Below are 24,371 nucleotides of genomic sequence, written 5' to 3' on the forward strand. Positions count from 1 at the left end.
GCCTTTTATATGATTTATTTCAGTCTGGGGACATTTGGTCATGTATTATGTATGGTTGATCTAAAATTCACTTGAGGGATGTGTTTCTTCTTTGGCACCTGGGAGTGGGGGTCAGTCAGTAGAAGTCCCTGTCTCTTTCTTCTGTTCTTGTATCCTTCGTTTCCTTTATCCACATTCCTTTTTTTTTTCTAGTTCTGCTGTGCCATAGTAAGAATGCAGGGGTTACTAAGCAGTTTCCTTAAATAATCAAAGCATTTTCTGCTGATCACAAATGCATTTGCTAAATTAGAAAAAATATTTTAATGAGATATGGAGAGTTTTTTAGGGGAAGCTTTATATCATTTTCATGATGTGAGATTTAATTTCTTTTTTAATTATTACTGCTGTTTTTTTTTTTCTTGTTTAAAGTTTCAATTTTTTATGAAATTTTTTTTCCTGTATTTGTTCATCTGGCAAAAATAGTTTTTAAAAAGCTCATTTTGGAAATGATTAAGAATTCTTAAATTGAATTAAGGTTTAAAGTTTTGTGATCTAAGGGAGGCTTATTTAGATAATAATATATATGTAGATAAGGTTTGACTTCATGTATAGCCAGCTCTCTGAAGACAGCTCATAGTAAGTGTGATGGTAATATAGTGATATTTTAGAAATTAAATTCAGGTTTCAATATAATCATTAAATTGATTATGAAATATTTGTCTTTAAGTTGATCATGTTTTCCATGTTTCTTGGGATATCTGCCTTTTTTCCCCTCTTGAATAATTTCTTTTTTATCTTAATGTTTTCCCTTATGAATTAGGAGTTATAGGAGCATCTGGCTTCCTTAGTCTTTATAATGTTTTATTGAGGTTCTTAATGTGATTTATTTAAGATAAAGGTCACCCAGATCGGTGGCAATTTGCAATTAGTGGCAGAGTTTTGGTGTACAGTTTCTTACATTGTTGCTCATCTACTCTTTTAGCTCTCTGTGCTCTCACCTGTGAAACTGTTAGGTATTTTCAGCTTGAGCTTGCTATGCAAAGTGGAAGTGAAGCTGGCAGAGGTGGAAAACTGAGCCCAGAGGGGAAAGACTAGGACAAAACAGCACACTCAGCCCCTCCCCACCTTCTGTGCTGGGTACTGCTCCATGTTTTCCTTTGCCTCATGTCCCGCCCACTTGCCTTGACTTTTCAGACTCCTCAGATAGGTGGGGTTTGAATTTTGAATGAAGTTTTTAATTTTGATCAATTGCGGGGGGATGCTTTTAGATGGTTTATGGCTCCATAGTAGAATTGAAACTTTGACCTGTTTTTAAAAAATTCTCCACAGAATACATTTTTAAAGCTTCTGGGAAGATACTTGTCTTTTCACTAAAGCTAAAGGCTTTCACTTATTTTCATTTAGATCTAAGAACACATTTTGAACACTGTTGCTTCTTAATTTTGCTTTTTCTCTATTAAGGAAGCATCTGGAAATTTTTTTTTCCTTTTGGATCTTGGACATTGGGTTTTCTCAACTTACTTCTCTCTGCATTATGTAGTATCTGTAGTAATTTGGTATGTTTATGATTTCAAAACAAAATCAATGTACTTTAAACATTTGAATTGTTAAAAAGTTAGTGTATGGCTTAGCAGAGAATTTGGAACAAGCTCCAACCCACTTGCTGCTGCCTGGCTTCTTGTCCTTATGTTGGGACTTGTTAGCATGAAAGAACAAAATGAAAAGTACTCTTTGTTGCAATATTTTCTATAAAAATAACACTTTAAAATAATTTTTGTCTCTGGCAGTGTAAAACTTGGCACCTAGCGAACAAGAAGACTCACAGATGTATAAAGACACTGTCAGCCCCTCTGGAGCTACTGAATTCCTCTCATAGTAATTCTCCCAATGTCTGCAATCCAGTTCATTAATTTTTATTTTGTCCCCTTGGAACTTGTCCATAAAAGGTTTTGTGTTTTCCTTTTTTAACCTGATCTTCAGGTCTTTTGGCTTCCATGGGTGTGCAGTTTGAGTTGAGTTTTTGTGTGTATTGTTGGATTCTTGTCTAGAAAGTACTGTAAGATGTTGGGGGGGGGTACGTTTCCCTTGGGAAATTTATCTCACTGCTCTGTCTGTGCTTGTTTGACAGCTGTTCCTTCACTTCTAACTTTATTACTAATTCAAAGAGTTATAAAGCCATGTGTGAGCAGCTGTTCACTGTTTCATTAGGACAAAATAAGAAAGAAAAGACCCAACTATTAGCAAGAGTGGTTTAGGTTAGAATGTAGAAATAATTTTCTGGCAGTTATGATATAGTGTAACTTAGTAAAAGAGAGAGTTGTAGAATTAAGAAAAAACTTAGAAGAGCATAAAATAGTATTTGTTGAAAGATGAAATACTGACTGAAGATGGGATAGTGAACCAACTAGTTTTTGAATTCCTATTCTAGTTCTAGGATTTTATGATTTCATGCTGGTGTTTATTCTCTTACAGACTAACTTTTCCCATGACTTTCTATGCTTTATGACTCTTCTGTGCAATTGCAGTTGTAAGCTCTTTAAACTGATATATATTAATTTTTGAGCTGATATCTTAGCTATAGAAAGACATCATTTATTTGGCACCCAGGTGCTGAATTAAAATTTAAGACTTGTTTGCCTTTATTTAAAGAAATGTAGTAATCAGACAAAGGGAAAAAGAATAGAAGAATTATCGTAATTAAATATTGCTCATGGAACTACAAATGTGATGGCTTGATCTTTATCGTTTGTCACTAGTCCTTCAGAATATAACTATTATAATCTTGTTTCAGACCTTTAATAAAATAATACCTAGCATTTAGTAAATAGGTACTGTGTGCCTGGATAATTGCAGCTGATTTAATGGATAGTGTGCTGTTTAATTCTCACAATAATCCGGGGGATTGTATGAATATGAGAAGTATATGAATACAAAATTGTGAATACATTATGATTTCATTGAAAACACACACACACACACACACACACACACACACACACACACACACACATGCATACTTGCATGTGCATGTATTTGAAAGGCTAGAAGGTAGTAACTACACCATAATATTCACAATGGTTAATTACTTTTAGGTGTTGGGAAAACAGATAATTCTTCTATTGTCCTTTATAATTTTTTATATGCTGTACTTATTATATATCAGTTATCTTTATAATCATATGAGGTGGGAATTACTACTATTATTTTCACATCCCTACACCTTGGCCATGTCTTACATATATGCAACAATTTCCAAATCACTGTCCTCACCATCTCACATATTTAGGCACTGTAAAACCATTTTATATATTTTTAGTAGTTTTTGTATTAATTTTTGTGAAGATATCTTATGTCTTTAGACAAAGACTGTGTCTTTTAGGATACTTTACTTCCTCTCTAGATTACAAAATTTTGAGAATATTATCTCTCTCATCCTTGTGCTCTTACAGTTCCTAAGACAAGTCCAGCACATAGAAGATATTTTTCTTGAAGTTTATTTAATTTATTTTACTCAAAAATTCCAACCACAGTGCAGTAATTGGAAATGAAGTCCTTAATTTCCAAACTTGTTCCATTTTTTTCTTTTAAGGTAACTCTCAATTACATAGTTGCCCAAAGGCCTAGTCCTGGCTGTTACCCTTGATTCCATTTTCTTTTTCGCCACCTCTTCAAATCTCATTAATTATTGTTAAAATGGATGAAGTGGTTGGGATGACGAACTGGCATTGTGCATCAAGAGAACTTAAAAATGTCCACCCATGCCTTTTAATCTAATAATTCTTCTTAAAATAAACCCCAGGAAAGCAATTTAGAAAAAAATTAAATGATTTTAGGATTATGGTTGGTAATAGAGCACTCTCCTGGTTCTGTGGACAAAAAACAAACAAAAAAACCATGCAAGTTCATTTGGGAAAAGTAATCTTTTTGTGATATTAACAAACAAACCAACCCCTCTATTTTTTGGATTTGTAGCTTGTTTTCTGACTTTTCTTCCTTTTCATTTCCTCTTGCCTCTTAAATGTAGGTGGGGCCCAACACCCACATCTCTCTTCTCATGGTTGGCCATTTTACTGCATCTCATGGACTCTTTTTTTTGTATGTAGAGATTTCAGAAATCAAACATTCCAGTCCCATCCTCTTTATAGAGCTCCATTTGTGATGCTTACATTCCAACTGCTCAGTTTTCATCTTTTGACTATCCTGTCCTGCATTTTAACTCTATAAAAAAAAAAAATCTATCTTGTTTATTTTTCCTCCTGAAGATCATTTTTCTGTGGTCCATATTCTATCAGTCTGTCTTAACAACTTCTCCTTTAAAATCTCCCTGTTTCTTACTCCACCCTTAGAACCCTCTGCTGCAGACACGCAGTGTCTTTCTGGTATGTCTTCCTCATCATCATCTGCACATGGTCACCCTAGTTCAAGTTGCTTTTTTTGTTTTTAAAGATGTTTGTGATCGGTCAGTAATTGATCTCCCTGCACTATCTATCCTCTAATGAATCTTGTCAGAGAATCTTCTTCATGCACAGGTCAGACCACATCACTTTTTAGATTAAAACCTTCAAAGACTTCTTATGTGAATAAAGAGATTCTTGAACTCCATCTAGCCTTTAGGGACCTCTACCACTGTATCACTTCAATTTGATTTTTCTAATTTTACTTCCCTCCCTCAAATTTTTTTTCTCTCATCTGCATCACAGTTTCTTTTGAGTCTTTCATCATTTTATTTGGGCCTCTACCTGACCATTTCCCTATTTTCGTATTTCCAGATCTCATCCATACTTCAAGAGTTGGATTTTCAGATTTGTCTTCTGGCTGGAAGGAATCTTTTCTTCCTGGGAACTCCCAAAGCCCTTTTCTGTTTCTTTGTTACTGTGCTTAGGATCCATTTCATTGTACTATTGTTATTTATGTGCATGTTACTCATAGTTGTTAAGTTCTTTAAAGTCTGTATTCTGTTTAATTTTTCTATTTCCTAATCAGTTCTTAATGCATATTTATTAAGTAATATGTAAGGAGCTATCTTGTTTGGGGGATAGTTCGTAGTTGAGAAAAAAGGAACAAGTTTCGAGGATATTTCATTAATATACTAAACACAGAAAAAATGATATGTTCCATAAGGACCAATAGAAATATATTTGCAAGTGTTTGCTAAAAAAGAAATATAGATATATAGATAAGACTTTGGGTCACTGATACAAACCATTTTCAGACAGATGAAACCAAATTTTAATTTTTTTTTTTTTTTTATATATCTTTATTGATTTCAGAGAGAGGGCAGCAGAGGGAGAGAGAGATAGAAATGCCAATGATGAGAGAGAGTCATTGGGGATCGAGCCCGCAACCCGGGCTTGTGCCCTGACCGGGAATTGAATCTCGATCTCCTGGATCCTAGGTCGATGCTCAACTGCTGAGCCATGCCCGCCTGGGCTGAAACCAAATTTTAAAAGCCATCTAGAATAGAAGATAGACCTAACAGTGTGTTCAGTTATTTAAGCAGTTTTTTATATAAGACTTGCAAGCAGAAACATTTTGTTTTTCTGCAGTAATATGCAGATTACATTTTATGCACTCCTAATTAATCTTGATATTGTTGGAATTTCTTTTTAGGATCTTCCTGATTTTTAAATGCTCTGTTCCTTCTCTTGTACTTCTCTTGTTGATTTTTTTTTTTTTTAAGTTCTCTGTTTGTCCTGGCAATCTTATGTTTAGAAAATGTTCTGCTTTACAGGTATCCTGGTCAGATATAGGAGGACTGGAAAATATCAAACTGAAATTGAAACAGGCTGTGGAATGGCCCTTGAAACATCCAGAGTCTTTCACCCGAATGGGTGTTCAGCCACCTAAAGGAGTTCTTCTGTATGGGCCACCTGGATGCTCTAAAACGATGATTGCAAAGGCTTTGGCCAATGAAAGTGGACTGAATTTCCTAGCCATAAAGGTATGGCGTTAAATTTTTAAATTGCAACTCTCTATTCTAGCCCCCATAGAACCCATCCTCTGATTCCTTCCCTTCAGAGAACATGAGAAGGCAACCTACGGAGTAGCTGATTTTCATGTGAGGTTGATGGCAATGTAATATAGGGAGATGATAGATTAGTAAATTAGTGTGTGACATCAGCAAATCAGGTGGGTAGAAGACTGCTTTATTTAGTTTCTTGATTCTCAGTATTTTATACTCATGTAATGGAAACCAGTCTTCTTTAGTTTTTACATTTAAAATTTTATTGATCACTTTTGCTTATCCAAGACTTAATTATAAATAAATATGATTGTGAATTTAATATTTACAAACATAGAATTTTCAAAGAAATCAGATACTTCATATGGTAAAACTAGATTCCTTAAAAAGAGTTTTGCAGTCATAATATATGTACACTGTTTATATTCTGAAGCGCGCACACACACACACACACACACACACACACACATTTTATTTGTTCACCACCCCGGCCCTATTGCCCTATTACTTGGGGTAGATAATCCTATTTGATATGTAGTTTTACATTTACATTAGGACCAGATATTAATTTTGTTATTAATTTTTATGGAACACGATTACATATCCAGTTACTAAATATACATACATAAAACCTTAAATTCATTTCTGTAGACATTACCACAAAAATAGGTATTTAAATATCAAATTCATTTCAGAAGAGGTACATGATAATGTTTGGATATCACCAGAGACTTTTTTTCATAACAAAATACATTTTCTGTCTTAGAACATTGAAATCCTTGGCAGCTTGAAAGCATAAAACTTATTTCATAGTAGAGTGTTCAATTTTTTACTTTTCTGAAAATTTTGGTGACGTGATAATTAGATATGTTTAACCTATTTACTTTTTAAGCATCAGTATCTTCACAATCCCTACTGTTTGCATACTTTTAAACCTTTTTTTGTGTGGAAGATACTGGATCATGAAGATTTGAGAAGGAGACCATGTTCATTATGATTAATTATGCTGAATCGCAACCACAGTTTTCAATGTTAGAGTAATGAGTGATTTTGAAATTTCTAGAAATGTTTTTTCTTTGGTTCCTGCCCTCTTACGGTAATGGACATGGCCATTTTACTTACATTTTCTACTTTTTACTGTTATCTCCATTTTTCTATGCCTACTTTATCATGTAATTCCACAATTATATGTGATAAACTTTGAATTTTTTCTGTTTACTAGAAATCTAAACCTTATTTTATAATGACTTATTTCATAGTTATTTGCTCTTGAATCTTAAGGAAAAACATGTTTATTTTCTTATAAGCTAGCACCTTACTCATTTCATGACCCAAGATAACAGTTCCAGATGCCACCAGAGTTGCTTTCTGGCCTATCCTACAATTACTCAAAAATATGTTTATTACTATTTTTGAATATGAAATTTTTCATAACTTTAGATAGTTTCACTTTTGTCTTTTTTCACTGTGAGAAAATGATGCAAAGGTTCTTTGAAACGTTTTATTTTGGACACTGTTCATGTAAAATAACCAACCACCTGTTTAGCTTTTTTGTTTGTTTGTTTAATTTTATCGATTGATTGATTTGAGAAAGACAGAGAGAGAAAGATGGAGAGAGAAACACTGATTTTGTTGTTCCTCTTATGCATTCATTCATTGGTTCATTCTTATATTTGTCCTGACCTGGGATCAAACCCACAACCTTGGCTTATCGAAACAACACTCCAACCAACTGAGCTACCCAGCCAGAATGTGTTCAGCTTTTTAATTAAGTTTTTAATTCTTTTAGGTCACACACAAAAATAAGTGATGATAAGAAATTTTCTTAATAATTTTAGTTCATACTTATAGTATAGGTTATCACATTCTACTTACAATTTTTATTAATGTGGATTTTTATTCAGTGTAGACTTTAGTGTAGTTTCACAGTATTATTTTTGAATTTGGGGATGGAGGATATATTTAATAAACAATGGGTGTTCATTTTACCATTTTTTCAACTTTCCTATGTGTTTAAAATTTTTCAAAAGTAAAAGCTGGGAATGTGAAAAACTAATTTGATTTTTTTTGCATTTTCTTTGGTCCTTTCATCTTGTTCTGGTTTTGTGAGAAGAGTTAAAGTAGTTTTGTCATGTAGCTTATGTATAAGGAGATGAAGTCAAAAAAGTTGGGAATGCATATTGTATTATTTCTAGTTTTGTCTTTCTATGAGGAAAAAGTTGCCTTTTGGTTCCAACATATACATTTGATTTCTAAGGTTTTTCAGTGTTATCATTAAGTTTGAGCTTTTTGAAGTAACAAGCCTTTACATTTTGAAAGTAATCAGAAAAAAGTAGTTAGATACAGGGATTTTCTAGCTAGTTGGGAAACACAGGTGTTTTAGATACATTGAAAGGAGAAGCTCCCTAACACTTTTTCCAGTGATAATTAATTACCTTTAATTCCCAAGTTAAAGAATTGAAAGACTGAGTCTTTCTCTGAGTTTATGGAAGAACCCTTTAGCTTCCTGTGTGCATCTTTTCTAAATAGTGATTAAAAGATATACACTCTACTCAGAGTTAAAACTTCACCTTGGCCAATTGTCTGGGCTCTTAGCATCCTTTGGCATCTGTATGTGTTTTTCTGCAGACTGCAGCACTTGACATATGCTTAAGTTTAGTTTGTCATCTGGGTCAATTACGCCAAAATATTTTCCAGTTGAAATTTCCTCTCTGCTTCTCTCTTGCTTTTGTCTGGAGTGCTACAGTAGAGTAATTACCCTGGTATAGCTGGGCTGCTTTACTTTATGAACAACTGTTACTGATTCTGGAAGAAGGGTGGTTAGGCCTCTGACAGGGATTTTCAGCGAGTCCTTTATTAGCTGTATTGGTGAGTACAAGAATGTAATGAGCTTAGTGTTCCCTTTACTTTTGGGAGAGATTTTCTTCTGATACCTGTCTCAGAGAAGAATTTTACAAAATACATCCTATGTTCAGGAAAATCTGTATTTTATTCAAAGTAGTGCACAATGTAAAACAATTGATTTTCTTTATTTAACCAGGTCCCCTATTATTCTGTTATCAAAGGTACAAGATAATCTAAACTTGGTAAGTTCCAAGTTCATCTTAAGCTTTTGTTTGTAGGCTAGTCTATAAATCAGAGAGCTTCCATTTTGCACACTTTGCATGGAAAACTGCATAGATACCTCTTTTGTATCCCGAAAGCTTTAAGATTGGTTTCTAGGGTTACAAATAAGGACATGATGCTTAAAAAGGTGAAGTGACTTGTCCAAGGTCAAAGTCGTGGTGATAGAACTAAAATTTTATCTCAGGACTTTCTGATTCTTGAGCCTGAGCTCTGAACCCACTGTATTATAGGATCTTTTATGTGTGTGTGTGTGTTTAATAAAACTAGTGTCCAGTACTTTTTTCATTAATTACACCAAATTACTGGAGAAGGTGGTTCAGGCAGTTTCCACAGGGCAGCTTCAGAGAAATAGAAAGATGGATGTCTCTGGTACCCAGTTTAAAAATAATTTTGTTTCTCTAGGACAAAGAAAACAGAAAAATAGCATGGCTTCATAGTGGGAGTTGGTTGAGTTAATAAGAAAGGTTAATCCCTGCCAAAGAAACAGGAACCTGACAAATAAAATAGAAGTGCATGGAAAAAGACTAGTGGTTAAATAAAATGGAGCTTAAAATTTACCTAATTGTATGTGATCTGTGCCTTTGATACTGAATGTGTTGCAATGAAAAGCACTAAGCTAGGGTTCTGATGGCTTTGCTTTGCTTCCTAACCCTAGTACTAAGTTTTAGCTCTGTAACCTTAAACAAGTTCTCTAAGTCTCAGTTGTTGTTTTTTAATTTATATAGGCTTTTTGAGAGGACTATATTAAAAAGGTAGGTGAAAAAGTTTTGGGGGGTATAACGACCCCACTTCTTAAGTGTGGGCTGCATATAGTTATGACTTCCTTTCAACCAAAGAGTTCGGTATGGAAGGCAGGTGTGGGGAAGAGCTGCTTTCCAGTGGAGAAGCCTGGCAAATACCACCTCAGCTAGGTGATCAAGGTCAGCATCTTCAGTGATTAGTCATGTTGATAGTATGTGCCTTGTGTATTGTGAGGAGAATGGCACTTCACTTCTTTGGCCTTCTTTCTAAGCACTCATAATTTGTTTCTAGCCATGAGAAAAACATTGGGCAAACTCAAATTGAAGGACAGTCTATAAAATACCTGACCAGTACTCCTACAACTGTCAAGCCCATCGAAAACAAGGAAAGTCTGAGAAACAGCCAAGAGGAGCCCAAGGAAACATGACAATTAAATATAATGTTAGGATTTTCTGGATGAGATCCTGGAACAGAAAAAGGACATTAGATAAACGCTAAGGAAATCTGAATAAATTATGGAGTTTAGTTAATAATAATGCATCAATATTGGTTTATTAATTGTAACAGATGTACCAAACTAATATATATATTAATAATGGGAAAACTTAGTGTGTGGAAGGAGGAAGGGGTGGGCATATGGGAATCCTTTGTACTGTTTACTCAATTCTTCTGTAAGTCTTAAACTTTATCCCCCTATACACTCCAAAAAAGTCTGTTAATTAAATAAAAGAGTTTTAAAGTCAGTATCACATATCCGGGCATATGATAGACTTTCAGTGAATGTAACTGAAGTTAAAGGCTGGCTCAGAGTGGTGTCCTGCACCATACAACATGAGTGGAATGCAGGGAAGGAGAACCATGGGGAAGATTGTCGATTCCTTGGATGAGGACATTGGAGGAGACCTTTCCAATTCTTTATCCCTCTGTTCGAGATGGTAGTGGAAAGTTACTGAGAAAAGCCCTGGGAGGAAGTTGGCTGGGGAACCTGGACTGAGGCTGCCCTGAGCTTGCCTGTTTCACTGCCGTTCTCAGCTGAAGCCTATAAAGATGTGTGTTGGTTCTGGCCCCAGACCCAGACCCCAACATTCTAAAGAATACTTTCTTTTAGAGTTTTGGTTATTTTTTCTTTCACCTTGAGTACAGCTTCTAATTTAGAGTCTCACCAGGAACTATGTTCAGTTTTGTTCCTTTTGTGAACCTTAACTCTTTCTTCTCCTTCTATAGGTTTGTTGCCGTTTGGGCTCATTGAGAGTCTGAGACCCTTTGAGTTTCTATTTAATTTCCTTTAGGGTTTTTATTTTTTAACTTTAGAAATTCCCTCGACTTCGCCCAATAATGTTGTCTAATGGGCCCCATACACTTAAATTGGCAGTTGTTAGCATCAATACAAAGTAAAGACATATACTTAGTTTTATCACTGAATGGCTGTTAGGGAAGAGGAACCTGTTATTCTTACAACAAATAGTTAATGTGCCATTGTTGGTATCACAAAGTTCTGTAGACGTTAGATTGGATTTACTTAAATTTGGCATTATTTATATACTGTATAAGCTGTTAAAGTTGAGACTCTTATCAGTTGATAAAATTGCTATATGAAAAATGTCTTGATATGAAAATATTCTATAACATTTGGCTAAAAGCAAAAAAATTACAATAATATGAACTGGAATCAACCCTTTAGCAATTGAAATCTAAGAAGACCTAGGGAGATTTAGAAAGAGAAGAATGCTTTTAGATTTGGTTTAATTTTTTTATTCATAGATTCCAGCTGAGAGAGATTATTCTTCCTTTTCAGACTTTTAAAAATGGAATTTAGTTGGAGTTGAAATAAATATTACAGATTTATGTCTGTAACACTAAAAATATTTATAAATGTTTTACATTGCAACAATAACTTCAGATTATACATTAAGTACCTTCTATGTGTCAGGCATTGTCAGTGGCAAGCAAAGATGCACTAGATGGTTCCTTGCTATCAGCCCATACGTTAATGAGAGAGACACTTGACTAAACAAATGATGTAATGAAATTGGTAACATTTAGAATCTTGATGATTAATTGTTTCTCAATTGATGAAAATTGAGAAATAAAGGGAGGAGTCCAAAGGTGATTAAAATTTTTATTTCCAACAACTGGCAGGTAGAAATACCCTAACTCTGGGAAGAGTTAGTGTGTGAAGAGAAGCAGGTTGGAGGTGGGGGAGCAGATACTAAACTGGGATTTAGACACGTGGAGTTTGAAATGCCTTTAAAACAACATGGTAGATAGGTCCCAAAGGCTGTTGTAAATATGGATTTATAGCTCAAGAGAATGGTCATTTCTAGAGATAAAAGTGTGGAAGTTGACAACCCAGTGTTTAAGATTGTGTATTGTAGATAATGAAGGAGGTTGAGCGAGACGAGAGTCAGGAATAATATACTAAGGGCTTTTATGGGCATGTGTACATGTACACTTTACTGCTAGCTTAAATGGAGTCAGCATGGTGTCCTCAGTGTAAGTTCTGAAAAAATGTTTGTTTCTTTGTTTTCTTCTGAGTGAATGAATTGTGGGGAAGGTTTGTATTATACTTTTTGGAGGAACAGCTTGAATTCTTTACCCTTCCCTGCCAACCTTTGTCACTTTTTAGGGTTTTTACGTACCCAAGGCCTGGTCCGTAATGCCTGTTTTCAAACTCTTTGAAGTGCTTTCCCAAAATGGCCTTCTGTATGTGCTGATGCTGTTTTTTTTTTGGTGTTTTTAATTTTCAAGATCCTTTACTTACATATATGTAATTCTATCTCATGTGAGTTTGGGTTTTTATGAGCATATTCCATAACATTTAACCATAGTTAACACGTAGGTTAACTTGCCTTCCCCAGACATTTTAGAACTTATAAAAACTTGATTTGAATAGTAATAGCCAAAAGCAACAGGCAGGTGTCAGACACATTTAAAAAGCCCTTGGGAAGACTGGAAGAAACCCAGTAGATTAAAGGGGCAAAATTGCAAGAGCATGAGGTGTAAATATTGCCCTTAAATTTGTGACTGATATGGTGTAAAATAATGAAACAGTAAAAGGTAAGTCAGTTTTAGTTCACACTAGATTCAAATATTTTACATGCATTTATCTTATTTCTATTGTTTTGTAAACCTGAACACTTGATCTCAGCTGTGGAAACAGAAAATAACGCTACCCCTAACTAAACTAATAAAGTTCCTTTTGGTAGTTTTCTTGATCACTGTTATCAGTGAAGCACATGGTATCTAGGCAGGTGGAATGTGGCAGAACTGACACACAATAGTTATCTGGCAGGTAAAATTGGAAAAGAAATAACCTTATCCAGTCTCACTGACCTGATCTAATCTAGGGATTTATATATTACTTTTTTGAAGAGTTAAATAACTTATAAGCAAATGTGAGCCTCACAGACCATACTATATGTACCCATGCTAGCAGCTATTTATTGAGATTTATACTTTGCCTTTGCCACTTGATCTGCTCCCACAAATATCTTTGAATTTGAAATGCTGGTACTATTAAAATCTTAAGGGGACGTTTCCCTTTTTTTTAAGGACTTGGTGAAAACAGTGGACATCATAGTTTTTAGAAAAAGTAGTAGTCTGGGAACCAAAATCCTGCATTCTTACCATCATTTCTGCCACTTAACTCTTCCAGGGCTTTCAGCATTTCTCTTAGCCTCTTAGCTCTTTGTTTTCCTCAGATTTTAAGTGAGGTAGGTTAGACTCAATGACTCCTAGTGCCCTTCCTCTAACATTCTGTGAGTAGCTCATGTAATGCTTATGTTGCTTACCCTTTCTGCCTGTTGTTGGTTTCTCTAATTGTCAGGTATAATGAACAGTTAAGAGACTTAAATCCCGGTTCTGCTGTTTACTAAGCTGTGTTACTTTGTGTAAATTACTTAACCTTTTTGCACTTCATATTTTTTTCCATAAAGTTATGATAATAAAATAGCTACCTCAGAGGACTGTTGTAAGCAGAAAAGGGAATGATAGATATTAGCAAGATTTTATATTAGCTGATGCTAGTTGCTGCTTCTATGTTTAGATGTATATTTGATTGCAAATGGAACAGAAAAATATAGCAGCCCAGTTTAGGTTCCCTTAAGTTTTGTGTTAGTGTTAGAATAAAATGTATATATTTTTGAAACTGAATTTAATCTTTTGCAACTCTGTGTGCCAGAATACAGTGATTTTTGGCAATTTGAACTTTAAACTCAAAATAACCTTCCTTAGTGATATTGCCTTGACCTTCTTAGAGAATTCTGGACCCATGTCACATATCACTTTAGCTGCTAGGGTTGCATTTTGCAGGCCTGCCACCCAGATAATATCTATCAGTATGTAGTTCTGTACAAAATCACATGTTCTTCAGGGGCCCTGCTGAAGTATTTCATTACTGCTGTAGCTTGTTGGTAGTATGTCAATTATTCCAATCCAGACATTTTTCACAGTGCTAAATTCTTAGGTTAGATTTTCAAATGTTTTATTCCCCCCCCCCCCTTTTTTTTAAAATATATCTTCATTGATTTCAGAGAGAGGAAAGGGGAGAGAGAGATAGAAACATCAATGATGAGAGAGTCATTGAGGATTGAGCCTGCAACCCGGGCATGTGCCCTGACCAGGAATTGAACCCCGATCGCCTGGATCCTAGGTCGATGCTCAACTGCTGAGCCACGCCCAGCCGGGCTCCCCCCTTTTTTTTGTTTTACAGTTTGTAGAGAAAAAGCCTTATTTCTTCTCCACAACTTTCCTGTGGCCCACCTCTATGTAGTAGAGGAATGACCCTTCAGTGGTTGAGGCTATACACCATATTTCCACATTTTCACCAAAATATCAAGTCTGTTTGCCTATACATCAGATATTTAATACACATTGATCTTTCTGTTATCGCTAGCAGGCTATGGATTTTCTTCTCCGGGATCATAAATGGTCGTAATCTTGTACTTTCCGGCACTGATGTTCAAGTCATCTTTTTTTTTAGAACCACAGTCTATGGAGAACAGTATCATTTCTCCAGATTCCCTAACTGCTTCCCTTCAATTAAGCCAGATAATTGGAAAGCATTATAAATGCACAGAACATATTGCCTGCTTAAAGAAATGTCTTCATTGGATTACTGTAAGTCGTGCCCTAGACTTTTATGGAGAGTTTCTATAAGAACAATAGTAATACAGAGTTGACATGATAATAATACAATACAAACAACATGGATATCAGCAATTTCCTTTTTGATTATTATCAGGCCACACTTGCCTAATTAGTCACCCTAAACTGAATAAATTCTGCATAAACATTTCTTATCCCTTCCTCACTTTCCCCTCTCTAACCCCCTCCCCAATAAAGTCCTAGTTATCTAAAGCTTATTTATTGAGTGGGGTTTTGTTTCTCATTTTATGTTCAGTTTCTGAACTATTATCCACAGTCCTCTTTGGGTAAAAGTGTCATTTATCATATGTAAATAAATAGCACCTGCTTGGTTCACTGGACTTTCTATTATATATTATCATTATTATTATTATTTTAAGGTATGTTTTTATTGATTTTTAGAGAGACAGGAAGGGAGAGGGATAGAGAGATAGAAACACTGATGAGAGAGAAACATCACTGATCAGCTGCCTCCTGCATACCCCTTACTGGGGATCGAGCCCGTAACTGAGCATGTACCCTGGCCAGGAATGGAACCGCTCGACCTCTCGATTCCTGGGTCTATGCTCAGCCACTGAGCCACACCAGCCAGGCTTTATTATATATTATTAATATGCAGATCTTATTTTGCACTGTAATGCAGGACTGTAAAAATGATTATGCGAGGTGAAACCATGCAAAAGTGATCTTAATAATCAGTGGGGAAAAGTACAACTTTTCCATGACCTTTAAAAACTGGCAAAACATTAAGAACTCTCTGACTCTTATTTATAAATGTGTAAGACAGTGCATTTGACTGAATAACACTTTCTTGCTGGTCTTTATGCTTCCAACTCTCTGCTTAGTCTAGCCTTTCATTCCCACTTTGACAGTAGTAGTTCTCCATTTTATGAGGACACTATACTTTATTTACTCATTTTTATATTAATTAAATTTTAGATTTTTTTTCAGATTTAATTTTTGGTGTAAATAGTACTCTAGTAATATTCTTGTATATTGAAGTAGAAGTTCTTGTTATTGGTCATCTTAAACATTATGAGATATTTTGAAATTCCCTTTTTAAAAAAATGTTTTTATTGATTTTAGAGAGGGAAGAGGGGAGGGATAGAGAGAGAGAGAGATAGAGAGAAACATCGATCAGCTGCCTTCTGCACGCCCCCTACTGGGGATCAAGCCTGAAACCCAGGCATGTGCTCTTACGGGAATCGAACTGGGCACCTCTTGGTTCTTGAGTCAGCGCCTAACCACTGAGCCACACCAGTTGGGCTGGAATTGCTTTTTAAGTATCATTTGTTTTTTCCCCTAATGTTTCGATCAGTTTTCTTAATATTTTGAAGTTCAGGTTTTTCACTCAGCAATCATGTTATTGATATTTTTGTGATCAGCTAACCATTGTAAGTCCTCACTTAACATTATAGATAGGTCCTGGGACTTTAAGTGTAATGATATATAACGAAACCAATTTTAACATAGGCTTATTGATATAAACAGGAGTTAAATTCCTACAGAATCTTATCAATATTATAAAGAACAACAATGTTGAGTGAAATGCCATTATTCAAGGACCTTCTGTATAGACTTTGGGCCACATCTAGTCTGCAGCTTGATTTAATCTAGCCCTTTAGTTAAGAATAAATTTAACATTTTTTAATGGGATGTAAAGGATGAGGAGTAAGAGGAGGAGAATTTCCTTTTCTGACAATAAACTCCATATTACTCCAGAAATTTCCTTTCTGCATTCTATTATACCTGACCATTTCCTTTCTGGTAGCTTCTAGTTTTATATTCTAGTTTATTAGCTCTCTCCTGTCTAACTGAGTGCTAAGATTGCCTTATGCTTCCTTTAGAACTCTGGAATTATTATTTCTTTATCCACTGCAGAGCAGTCCACACTCTTGGGATCTGCACAGCTGCCTTGGCTCTCCTTTCCTGCTCTTAGTGATGCACACGACTTACTGAGAGGCTATGGAGTAATGCCTGAGAAAATAATGTAACTGTAGTGATTTAGCCATTCTAAGTGATCTGACACAGTTGTGATCTCATTGCTATTCAGGATTATTCCATGATTCTTTTACCTGGAAGGAATCTTTGTTTTATTTTTGCTTCTCTTTATGACATTCTCTACTTAGTTATGATTTTTTCCCCTCACTGTATTTTTATTTTTTAAGAATATGTTTAATCTGTCCTCTGAAGCCACAAACTTATTGTAGGCACTTAATATTTGTTGAATGACAGAAATGAACAATTCAGTTCCCCTGTATGCCAGCAAAAAGGTAAGGTGCTAGGTGTTTGTTTGTGATTTTTCCTGCCTTTCATTCTGTGTGGATCTTTAATTCATGCACAGATAGAAAGTCATTGTAGTGATTCTGCACTTGACTGAAGAATCATAGCTGAATTAATACAATAAAGTGCTTGAGGCAGTTCATGGTACATAGTAAATGTTCAGTAAATGTTATTACTTATGTTTGTGCTTACAAAATTTTTAATTTCAATCATTTTGTGTTGAAATGTTTTTAATGAGCTCTCTGTTTGAGACTTGCTACACCTGATATCTTGAGCATACTTCTTCCTCCACAAACTGAGTCATCACACTGAGCATCAAAACAGAACTGAGTCGGATGTGAATTATTCTGCACCTTTTATTCTCCCACTTCTGTGTCTTTCTGTTCACAACAAATTAAGTGGATTTTATCTTTTTAAATACTTTGTGGCTATCTTCTAATTTTCATTCTGTTGTTTTACCTGAATTCTCATAATTTCTCACCTTTCTTAGTTTAGGAATTTGATAAGTGGTCTCTCTCTATTTCTGGCCTCATATGTTCCTTCAGGTCATCCTTGATATAGTGGCTACAATCATCTTTCCATAAAATTCCTGTTATCGATTCCCCTAAGGCTCTTCTCATTGCTTATAGGATAAAATCTGAACTTGTTGGTTGACATGCCCCCTTCTTCCCACTCTAAGTGGCCTTACTGATTGCTCCATTCTCCCCATGTCATATGCCCCACCTGGACTAAATTCTTACCAGTTCTCCAGTTTGTCATCTTGTGTATCATTGAAAAGTTGTTGAACTCTGAAGAAAGACGTTAAGGGCTCTTCCACAATTAAAGTGCACATCATGTCGTCTATCTGGGCTCATCAGAGACCTTTTTGATTTCTTCCTGGGTCCTGATGTATTTCCTATTACTGAAGGTACAGAGTAAGTCAACTGAGGACTCACCTGAAATGTTATTTTCTCTAGGAGCATCCTTGACTCTAAGCAGTTCCTTTTCTGTGCTTCAGTGGCACTTATGCATGTCTCTGACCTAGTACTTGTCATACTACATGGTAATTATCTTTGTGAAATGGTGTCTGAGCTGAAACTAAATATCACCCGTACCGATTTGTGGCATTAGTTGACGTTCTGTTAGAGTTTGCCAGTCTTCTTCAATCAATCAGGGTTTTTTTAATTGATATAAATTGTTTAGGAAGTACTCAAGCCAGTGTCTAGATACATCCTCTTAATGTCTGGACCCGTGATTTGCATAGGATAGAAATGAATCTTGTTCAAAATAAGGTATGTGTGTTTGTAGAGAGAGAAATGTGCATGTGCACACACAGCATCTGTTGAATTTGGAGTTGTGTGGGGCATGGGTGTCAATAGAAGCCAGATGCTGGGAAGAACAATGACTATAGTGAGAGAAAGTTCCCACAGCTGAGAGGGACATCTGGCATTGTAGGATAACCATTATACCAGTATCTGAAGGACGTATTTGTAGTTCTTAGGACAGCAGGATGTTGTTTTTTTAAAAAATATCCTGTGACTTCTTGTGATGTGATGACTATGTAACATGAGAAAGTAGGTAGGTGTTCAGTAAAAAAGAAGGTCTACTGTTTTTATACAACATATATTTTAGGTATTTAAGAAAGAAAAAATGTCAAAATTCAGAAATGTTAAATGTAAAAAAAAGGACATCTTTGAATCAGTGATATGTAGTGTATCACTGGGAGACCAGCCACTTTTATAAGGGATTCTCCTATTGATGGCTTATTTTATTAGAAAAAGTCCACTCTTTTAATCTTTGGTACCCTTTCTAAAATACAAGAAGGGAAAAGAGATTTCCCATCACCTGGATGAAGTGCTAAGTGGTAGATATCTAAGGAAGATTCGACAGAGGTTGAGTAAATAGACACTTTTGAGGATGACAAGTCATTGTCACAACGTGACACTGTCATGGTCAGGGCAGTGGCTGAGAAGAGTGTGTTTGCCTCTGGAGATACACATAGTCAGTGTCTACATGGCCAAGTCAAGTGAGAGCAGAGAGCTTGACAATAGTGTTTATAGCGGCAACACTCAGGGAAATACTGTAACATCACGTCATGAACTCCATGATTCCCATTCCATTTCCTGGGGTGATCGTGGAGTCATAAGAAGAGTAGCCCTGAGGTCTGTTGATCTAGTGGACTTCAATACTGACAAGTGGACCCACTCAGAACAGCCACTGGTTTGGCCTGGGAGTTTGTGGTGTTGTCTTTGCTGGTCTTCCAGATTAAACCACTCCATCCTCAGTGCCTAGCACTGACTGTAATATAGGGTGAAAATGTGGGCATTGGGTAGACAGAGAACAAAATGTTTATGGTCATAGCCTTTCCTTTGTATCAATGTGTAGTTTTTGGAACATGGGATGGCTTTAGTTTTTGAGACACAAGTAACACCCAGTGAAAATAAACATGCTAAAGGAACTAATTTAATTAAAAGCAGATTTTTGTTATTTTCCCCCCGTTTTCTTCTTTTATGTATTTGCTCTTTTCTCGTGGTTGTATTTCTAAAGAACTGAACAGTTGTTTTCTTCTCACACAGGGGCCTGAATTAATGAGTAAATATGTCGGTGAATCTGAAAGAGCTGTTAGAGAGGTAAGAAGATAATGCCTCATAGTGGAACTCTGCACAGGAGAACCATACTTTTGTCCTCTGTATTGTTTCGATTTTGCTTTGGGTTACAGATTTTGAAATCCAAATTCTAGTGGTGTGTTTTTTCTTCAGGCAAATATTACTTTATTACTTAAAAATGCAATTTTGATCATCTAAATACTTTGTTTTTAAGCCTCATAGTAGTACCACCCTTTAGTTTTACCAAATAAAGATTTTTTTAACAACTACCAGCATTTCATTTTAAAAAGGACATGTTCATTCTTATAAAGAACATGTGATCTCAGAATGAGACTTAAATCCTTTAAACTAGGTAGTCTTTTCAATCAAGTAAGCTTAGTATATGAAAATTCCACTGTACTCTCCTATTTAGCCTGTGCCTGACTGATAGGCCACTCCTTCATATTCCAGATGCTACATGTGCTAAATTCATGTAAAATCAAGGTGCTGGAGTTGGGTAAAAACAGTAGTTTGAACACAAGTCTTGACTTTCCTATGTGGAGGTGGGCCTGCCTCACATAGGCACCCTGTATCCTTACAGAAGCTAGGCAAGGGCAAGAACACACAAATAGCAGTGGAGTGGATAGTTTCCATTTGTGAAATACCTGAGTATTATAGATTGGAACACTATCTTTTCCACTTGAGAAAAATATTTAAGTTACTTTTTTTCCTTTAAAATATAGATGATGATAATTGTATAAACATTCATTAATAATGATAATACCATCATTGATTAAAATGAAAAAGGTGATGTTTAGAAATATTATTGTTTTGGTAACTGTTTTGTATTTTTACGGTCATGATACTTGTGATAAGAAAATGGGGGCCTAGGTTTCAGGTAACTCACATTTGGATTTCTTTCTGCCTGTCCACACTTTTTCTGTTCCATTTCCACATGTCACCCTCATGACTATCTGGCCAGTCTCTGGTGTTGATAGTCTGATTGACTTCTGGTCTAACCAGCCGATGCTCTTCCAAGTTTTGGCCATTTTTCTTGTCCCAGCTTTACATCAACTATTCCTTTCCCATAAAGTCTTTAGTGACATGAACAAGGTGCATGGCTTTGAGTTTATGGGTACTTTATATGCTAAGCTAAGGTTAATTTTGCACATTTATGGTTTTTCTTTTAAACATGTATTTATTATAGTTAATAATACCTGTCATTTACTGAGCTCTTACTATGTTCTAGGTACTGTGCTAAATGCTTGGCATTATTTTTTTTTATATAGTTCTTAAAGTAATCTTCTGAGACTGGCATTTATTATTATCTGCATTTGATAGATGTGGAAATAGAAGTTCAGAGAAGTAAAATTACTCACTGAAGGTCACACAACTGCTGAAATGGTGCAGTTGGGATTTTAGCGAGATTGTCTGATTGCTTAACCACATTGCCTCCTACAGACAGAACTCTATGGATACATGTTGTTGTCTTATCTGTGTGTAGTTTGTATCCATCTATTATAGGTTGTAGACAAAATGATTAGGCTGATTGTCTTGTACATAGTAGATTCAGTTCTAAACAGTTTTCATTCTAAAACCAATGAAAAGGTTTTTTGGAGTTTGTTGATCCTTTACGAACGTGGCACTCCTCTTCTCACCAGATCTTCCGTAAAGCAAGAGCGGTGGCTCCTTCCATTATTTTCTTTGATGAACTGGACGCATTAGCGGTTGAAAGGGGCAGGTAAGCGATATTTTATAGGACTACTGTTAAACATTAGCAGTTACAGTATAAGTAGCATTTCTTATACCAATTTTATTTATTGGTATACATTTGGCGTAAAAGAAAATATTTTTCAATTTATGTAGCTTTTTCCTCTTATACCCATTAAATTACTTCATGTATACAATTTCATATACAATTAAAAACACACACACTGATATCCATTTGGGACATTTGAGTTAATTTTTATAGTTTATTATCTAAAGGAACCTTTAGCACTCTCAAAATTTGAGTTGTTATAACTATATGATTAAAACCATAAACGAAGCTCAATTAAGAATAATATAATGATACAGTAAAACACAATTATAATAAAAGATGTTATTACACAGATTTTAGTATTCTCTGGATTAAATCATGTGTCTGAAAATATAATTAGGTACAGTGTAATAAAATTTAGTATTAATAGTTTTGTTCTTGAATCTCAATGAAAAGAATTATAATATTTTAAATATATAATCATATACACACATATCACGGAACTATTTACAGGTATGATTTTTTTTCTCTGTATAAATGTTTCGAAGTCCTTTAAGGAATATGTTCAAATACTTCATGTTGGAGAATGTTAATGCATATGCTTTGTGCATAACTTCCTGATGTGTATATTGATTGTAAAAGTTTGCTGATGGTAATTACAGTAATGGCAGAGGGTACCATGTAAGTCCCAGGAGTAAATTCAATAAGAAGCATTGCTACTCCCTTCCTTGGTAGCCTATCTGCCTCATCTAATGAGAGTCTGAACTGTCATTAGGAAACTTGTTAGCAGGGAGCCTGTCCTGCTCTCCACCCACCCGTTTGATCTCCTGTGAATACCTGCCAGTCTTTTCCATTTTATGAGTTAAAGTGCTTGGGTCCTTTTATTACTTCTGAAGTGAGATGGCACAAAAGGTTGCAAATAGCTCAAGTTCATCTTAACTACAAAAGAAGAAAAAGAAGCCAGAGAAGTTAGCCGAAGCTGTGTGACCTGCCACATTCATGTGACATTGGGGACATCTGTTTTGGGAGCCTGAAAAGGAACAGGGTGGGATACATTGTTAATTATGAACCAGATGGGAGGTAGACTATGTAGCAGAATCTCATAAAATGCTTTTGAAATAAAGTGGTGTGAGAAACCAGGCAAGGCACTTGGTAGAAATATCCTGTTTTTGCAGGCAATTTGGCTCAGTAGGACTTTGCTAATGTATTTGAGATGCTAATTTGCAGCCTTCAGGTATCATTTTCTCTAATAGTGTTCATCGTATTCTGTACTGTGTACTTCCCTCCTTGTGTGGCTCGTTCAAATCAAGTATTCAAACGAATTCTGTGCAATTTTCTTTTGTATGGAAAATTTGGGATCAAAAGTTATTTGACATTTCAGAAAACAAAGATGAGACTTATAAGCAAATGTAATCCTAATGGTCCAAAGTAGAGAGTTTTGTTTGTACTTCAGTTGTCGTGAGTCTCATATACTTTGTTTTTTATAGCCATAAGAATTTCATAGAGTGATACTCTGTTTTCAGGGTAGTTGTTTTGTTTTTGCTTTTTCCTAATTTTGTGATGGGCCAACATTGCCTAGAAAGTGATTGCTTTATCTAATTAGATTGCTAATACATGAAAACAAACAAATAAAACCTCTACATGTATGTTGTATGTTTTTGTTCTTCAGCTGTTTAAAAACAGTTTCTGGAAACTGAAAAAACAGCTATTGATGGATACCAAAAGTATAAATTTTTCAAGATACTAAAGCAATTTTATGCATTTTTAAAGAAATGGAAAACATAGAAAAATAAAAAATTTCATAGACTAGGTGGCATTTCTACATAATATTGGGCTGTAGAATAGTCATTGCTTTCTTTTCAATAACATTTAGATAAAACTCATATGGCTAGTCCAAAAATGGCAGTGTGTAAGAAGGCTGTTTCTTTTTATCAAGGTTTTAATTTCCAAACTTAAGAAGTCTTACAAATTGAGAGAGATTATGATATATACATACTAGTCCTTACTATCCTGTGCATGTTAAACCAATTATTTGACATACTGTTTGCTTAGCTTTAGAAATATTTGTGCTTTCAGACAGATTTTTTTCATACTTATAAAAGTGTCTAATTACAACCACTATTTTCTCCTCCTTCCTGCCTCATTTAAATTTCTTTGTGACTTGAGAAATAAACCTTATATTTACTTCTCTTTATCTGCATGCCCTTTTAAATTACAGTTGCTCTGAATAAGATTTTTTTGTCTTATTTTGTATTGGGAGTTGGAGAAAATATAAGATTCCTTTTGCAAAGTGCTTCAGTGATCTCCACAATAATTGGGAAAATTGAAAGTGCTGTTAAAGTAGCATAGCTATTTGGAAAATAGGGAGGAAGTAAGGCACTGAGGTAGGGAAGGGATTTGCATTATACTGGGCTATTACTATTAGCTATTACTATGCACCACAAACTTTTAAGTGCTTTACATGTAAAGAAAAAACTCACAAAAAGGCCCCTGTATTAATGCAAAGTAGGATATTAAACAATTGACAATTGGCTTCGGTGTTCTCCCACACCTCCAGCTAGCTTAACTTTTTATATTTTTCAAGGTTTATAGTGGGAGAGGAGAGCAAGCTGGGCAATAAATCATCAGTCAACCTTGTTTTAGGCAGCATCCCTGTCCCTAGAAGTGAAGAGGTGTAAGGGGAGCCCCATGTACTGCATTTTCCTGGCCAAGCCTCCTGTGACTGAGGACATGGCCACTAGCTAACCTGGAGACTCCTAGAGCAACTTCTTCTGTCACTGATCCTGAATCAAGCTCATCAACTGATACTGAT

General features: G+C 35.3%; 1 protein-coding gene across 1 annotated transcript in view; it reads left to right on the forward strand.

The window, feature by feature from the left end:
* AFG2A (AAA ATPase AFG2A) overlaps positions 1–24,371 on the forward strand; it is a 235,958-nt gene that overhangs the window by 51,275 nt on the left and 160,312 nt on the right. Inside the window, exons 11-13 of the mRNA XM_016203317.2 lie at positions 5,711–5,920; positions 19,792–19,845; positions 21,462–21,541. Coding sequence (XP_016058803.2) covers positions 5,711–5,920; positions 19,792–19,845; positions 21,462–21,541 — 344 coding nt within the window. The remainder of the gene's footprint in view (positions 1–5,710; positions 5,921–19,791; positions 19,846–21,461; positions 21,542–24,371) is intronic.

This window comes from Miniopterus natalensis, chromosome 4, assembly GCF_054644295.1.
Source record: "Miniopterus natalensis isolate mMinNat1 chromosome 4, mMinNat1.hap1, whole genome shotgun sequence".
Taxonomy (NCBI): domain Eukaryota; kingdom Metazoa; phylum Chordata; class Mammalia; order Chiroptera; family Miniopteridae; genus Miniopterus; species Miniopterus natalensis.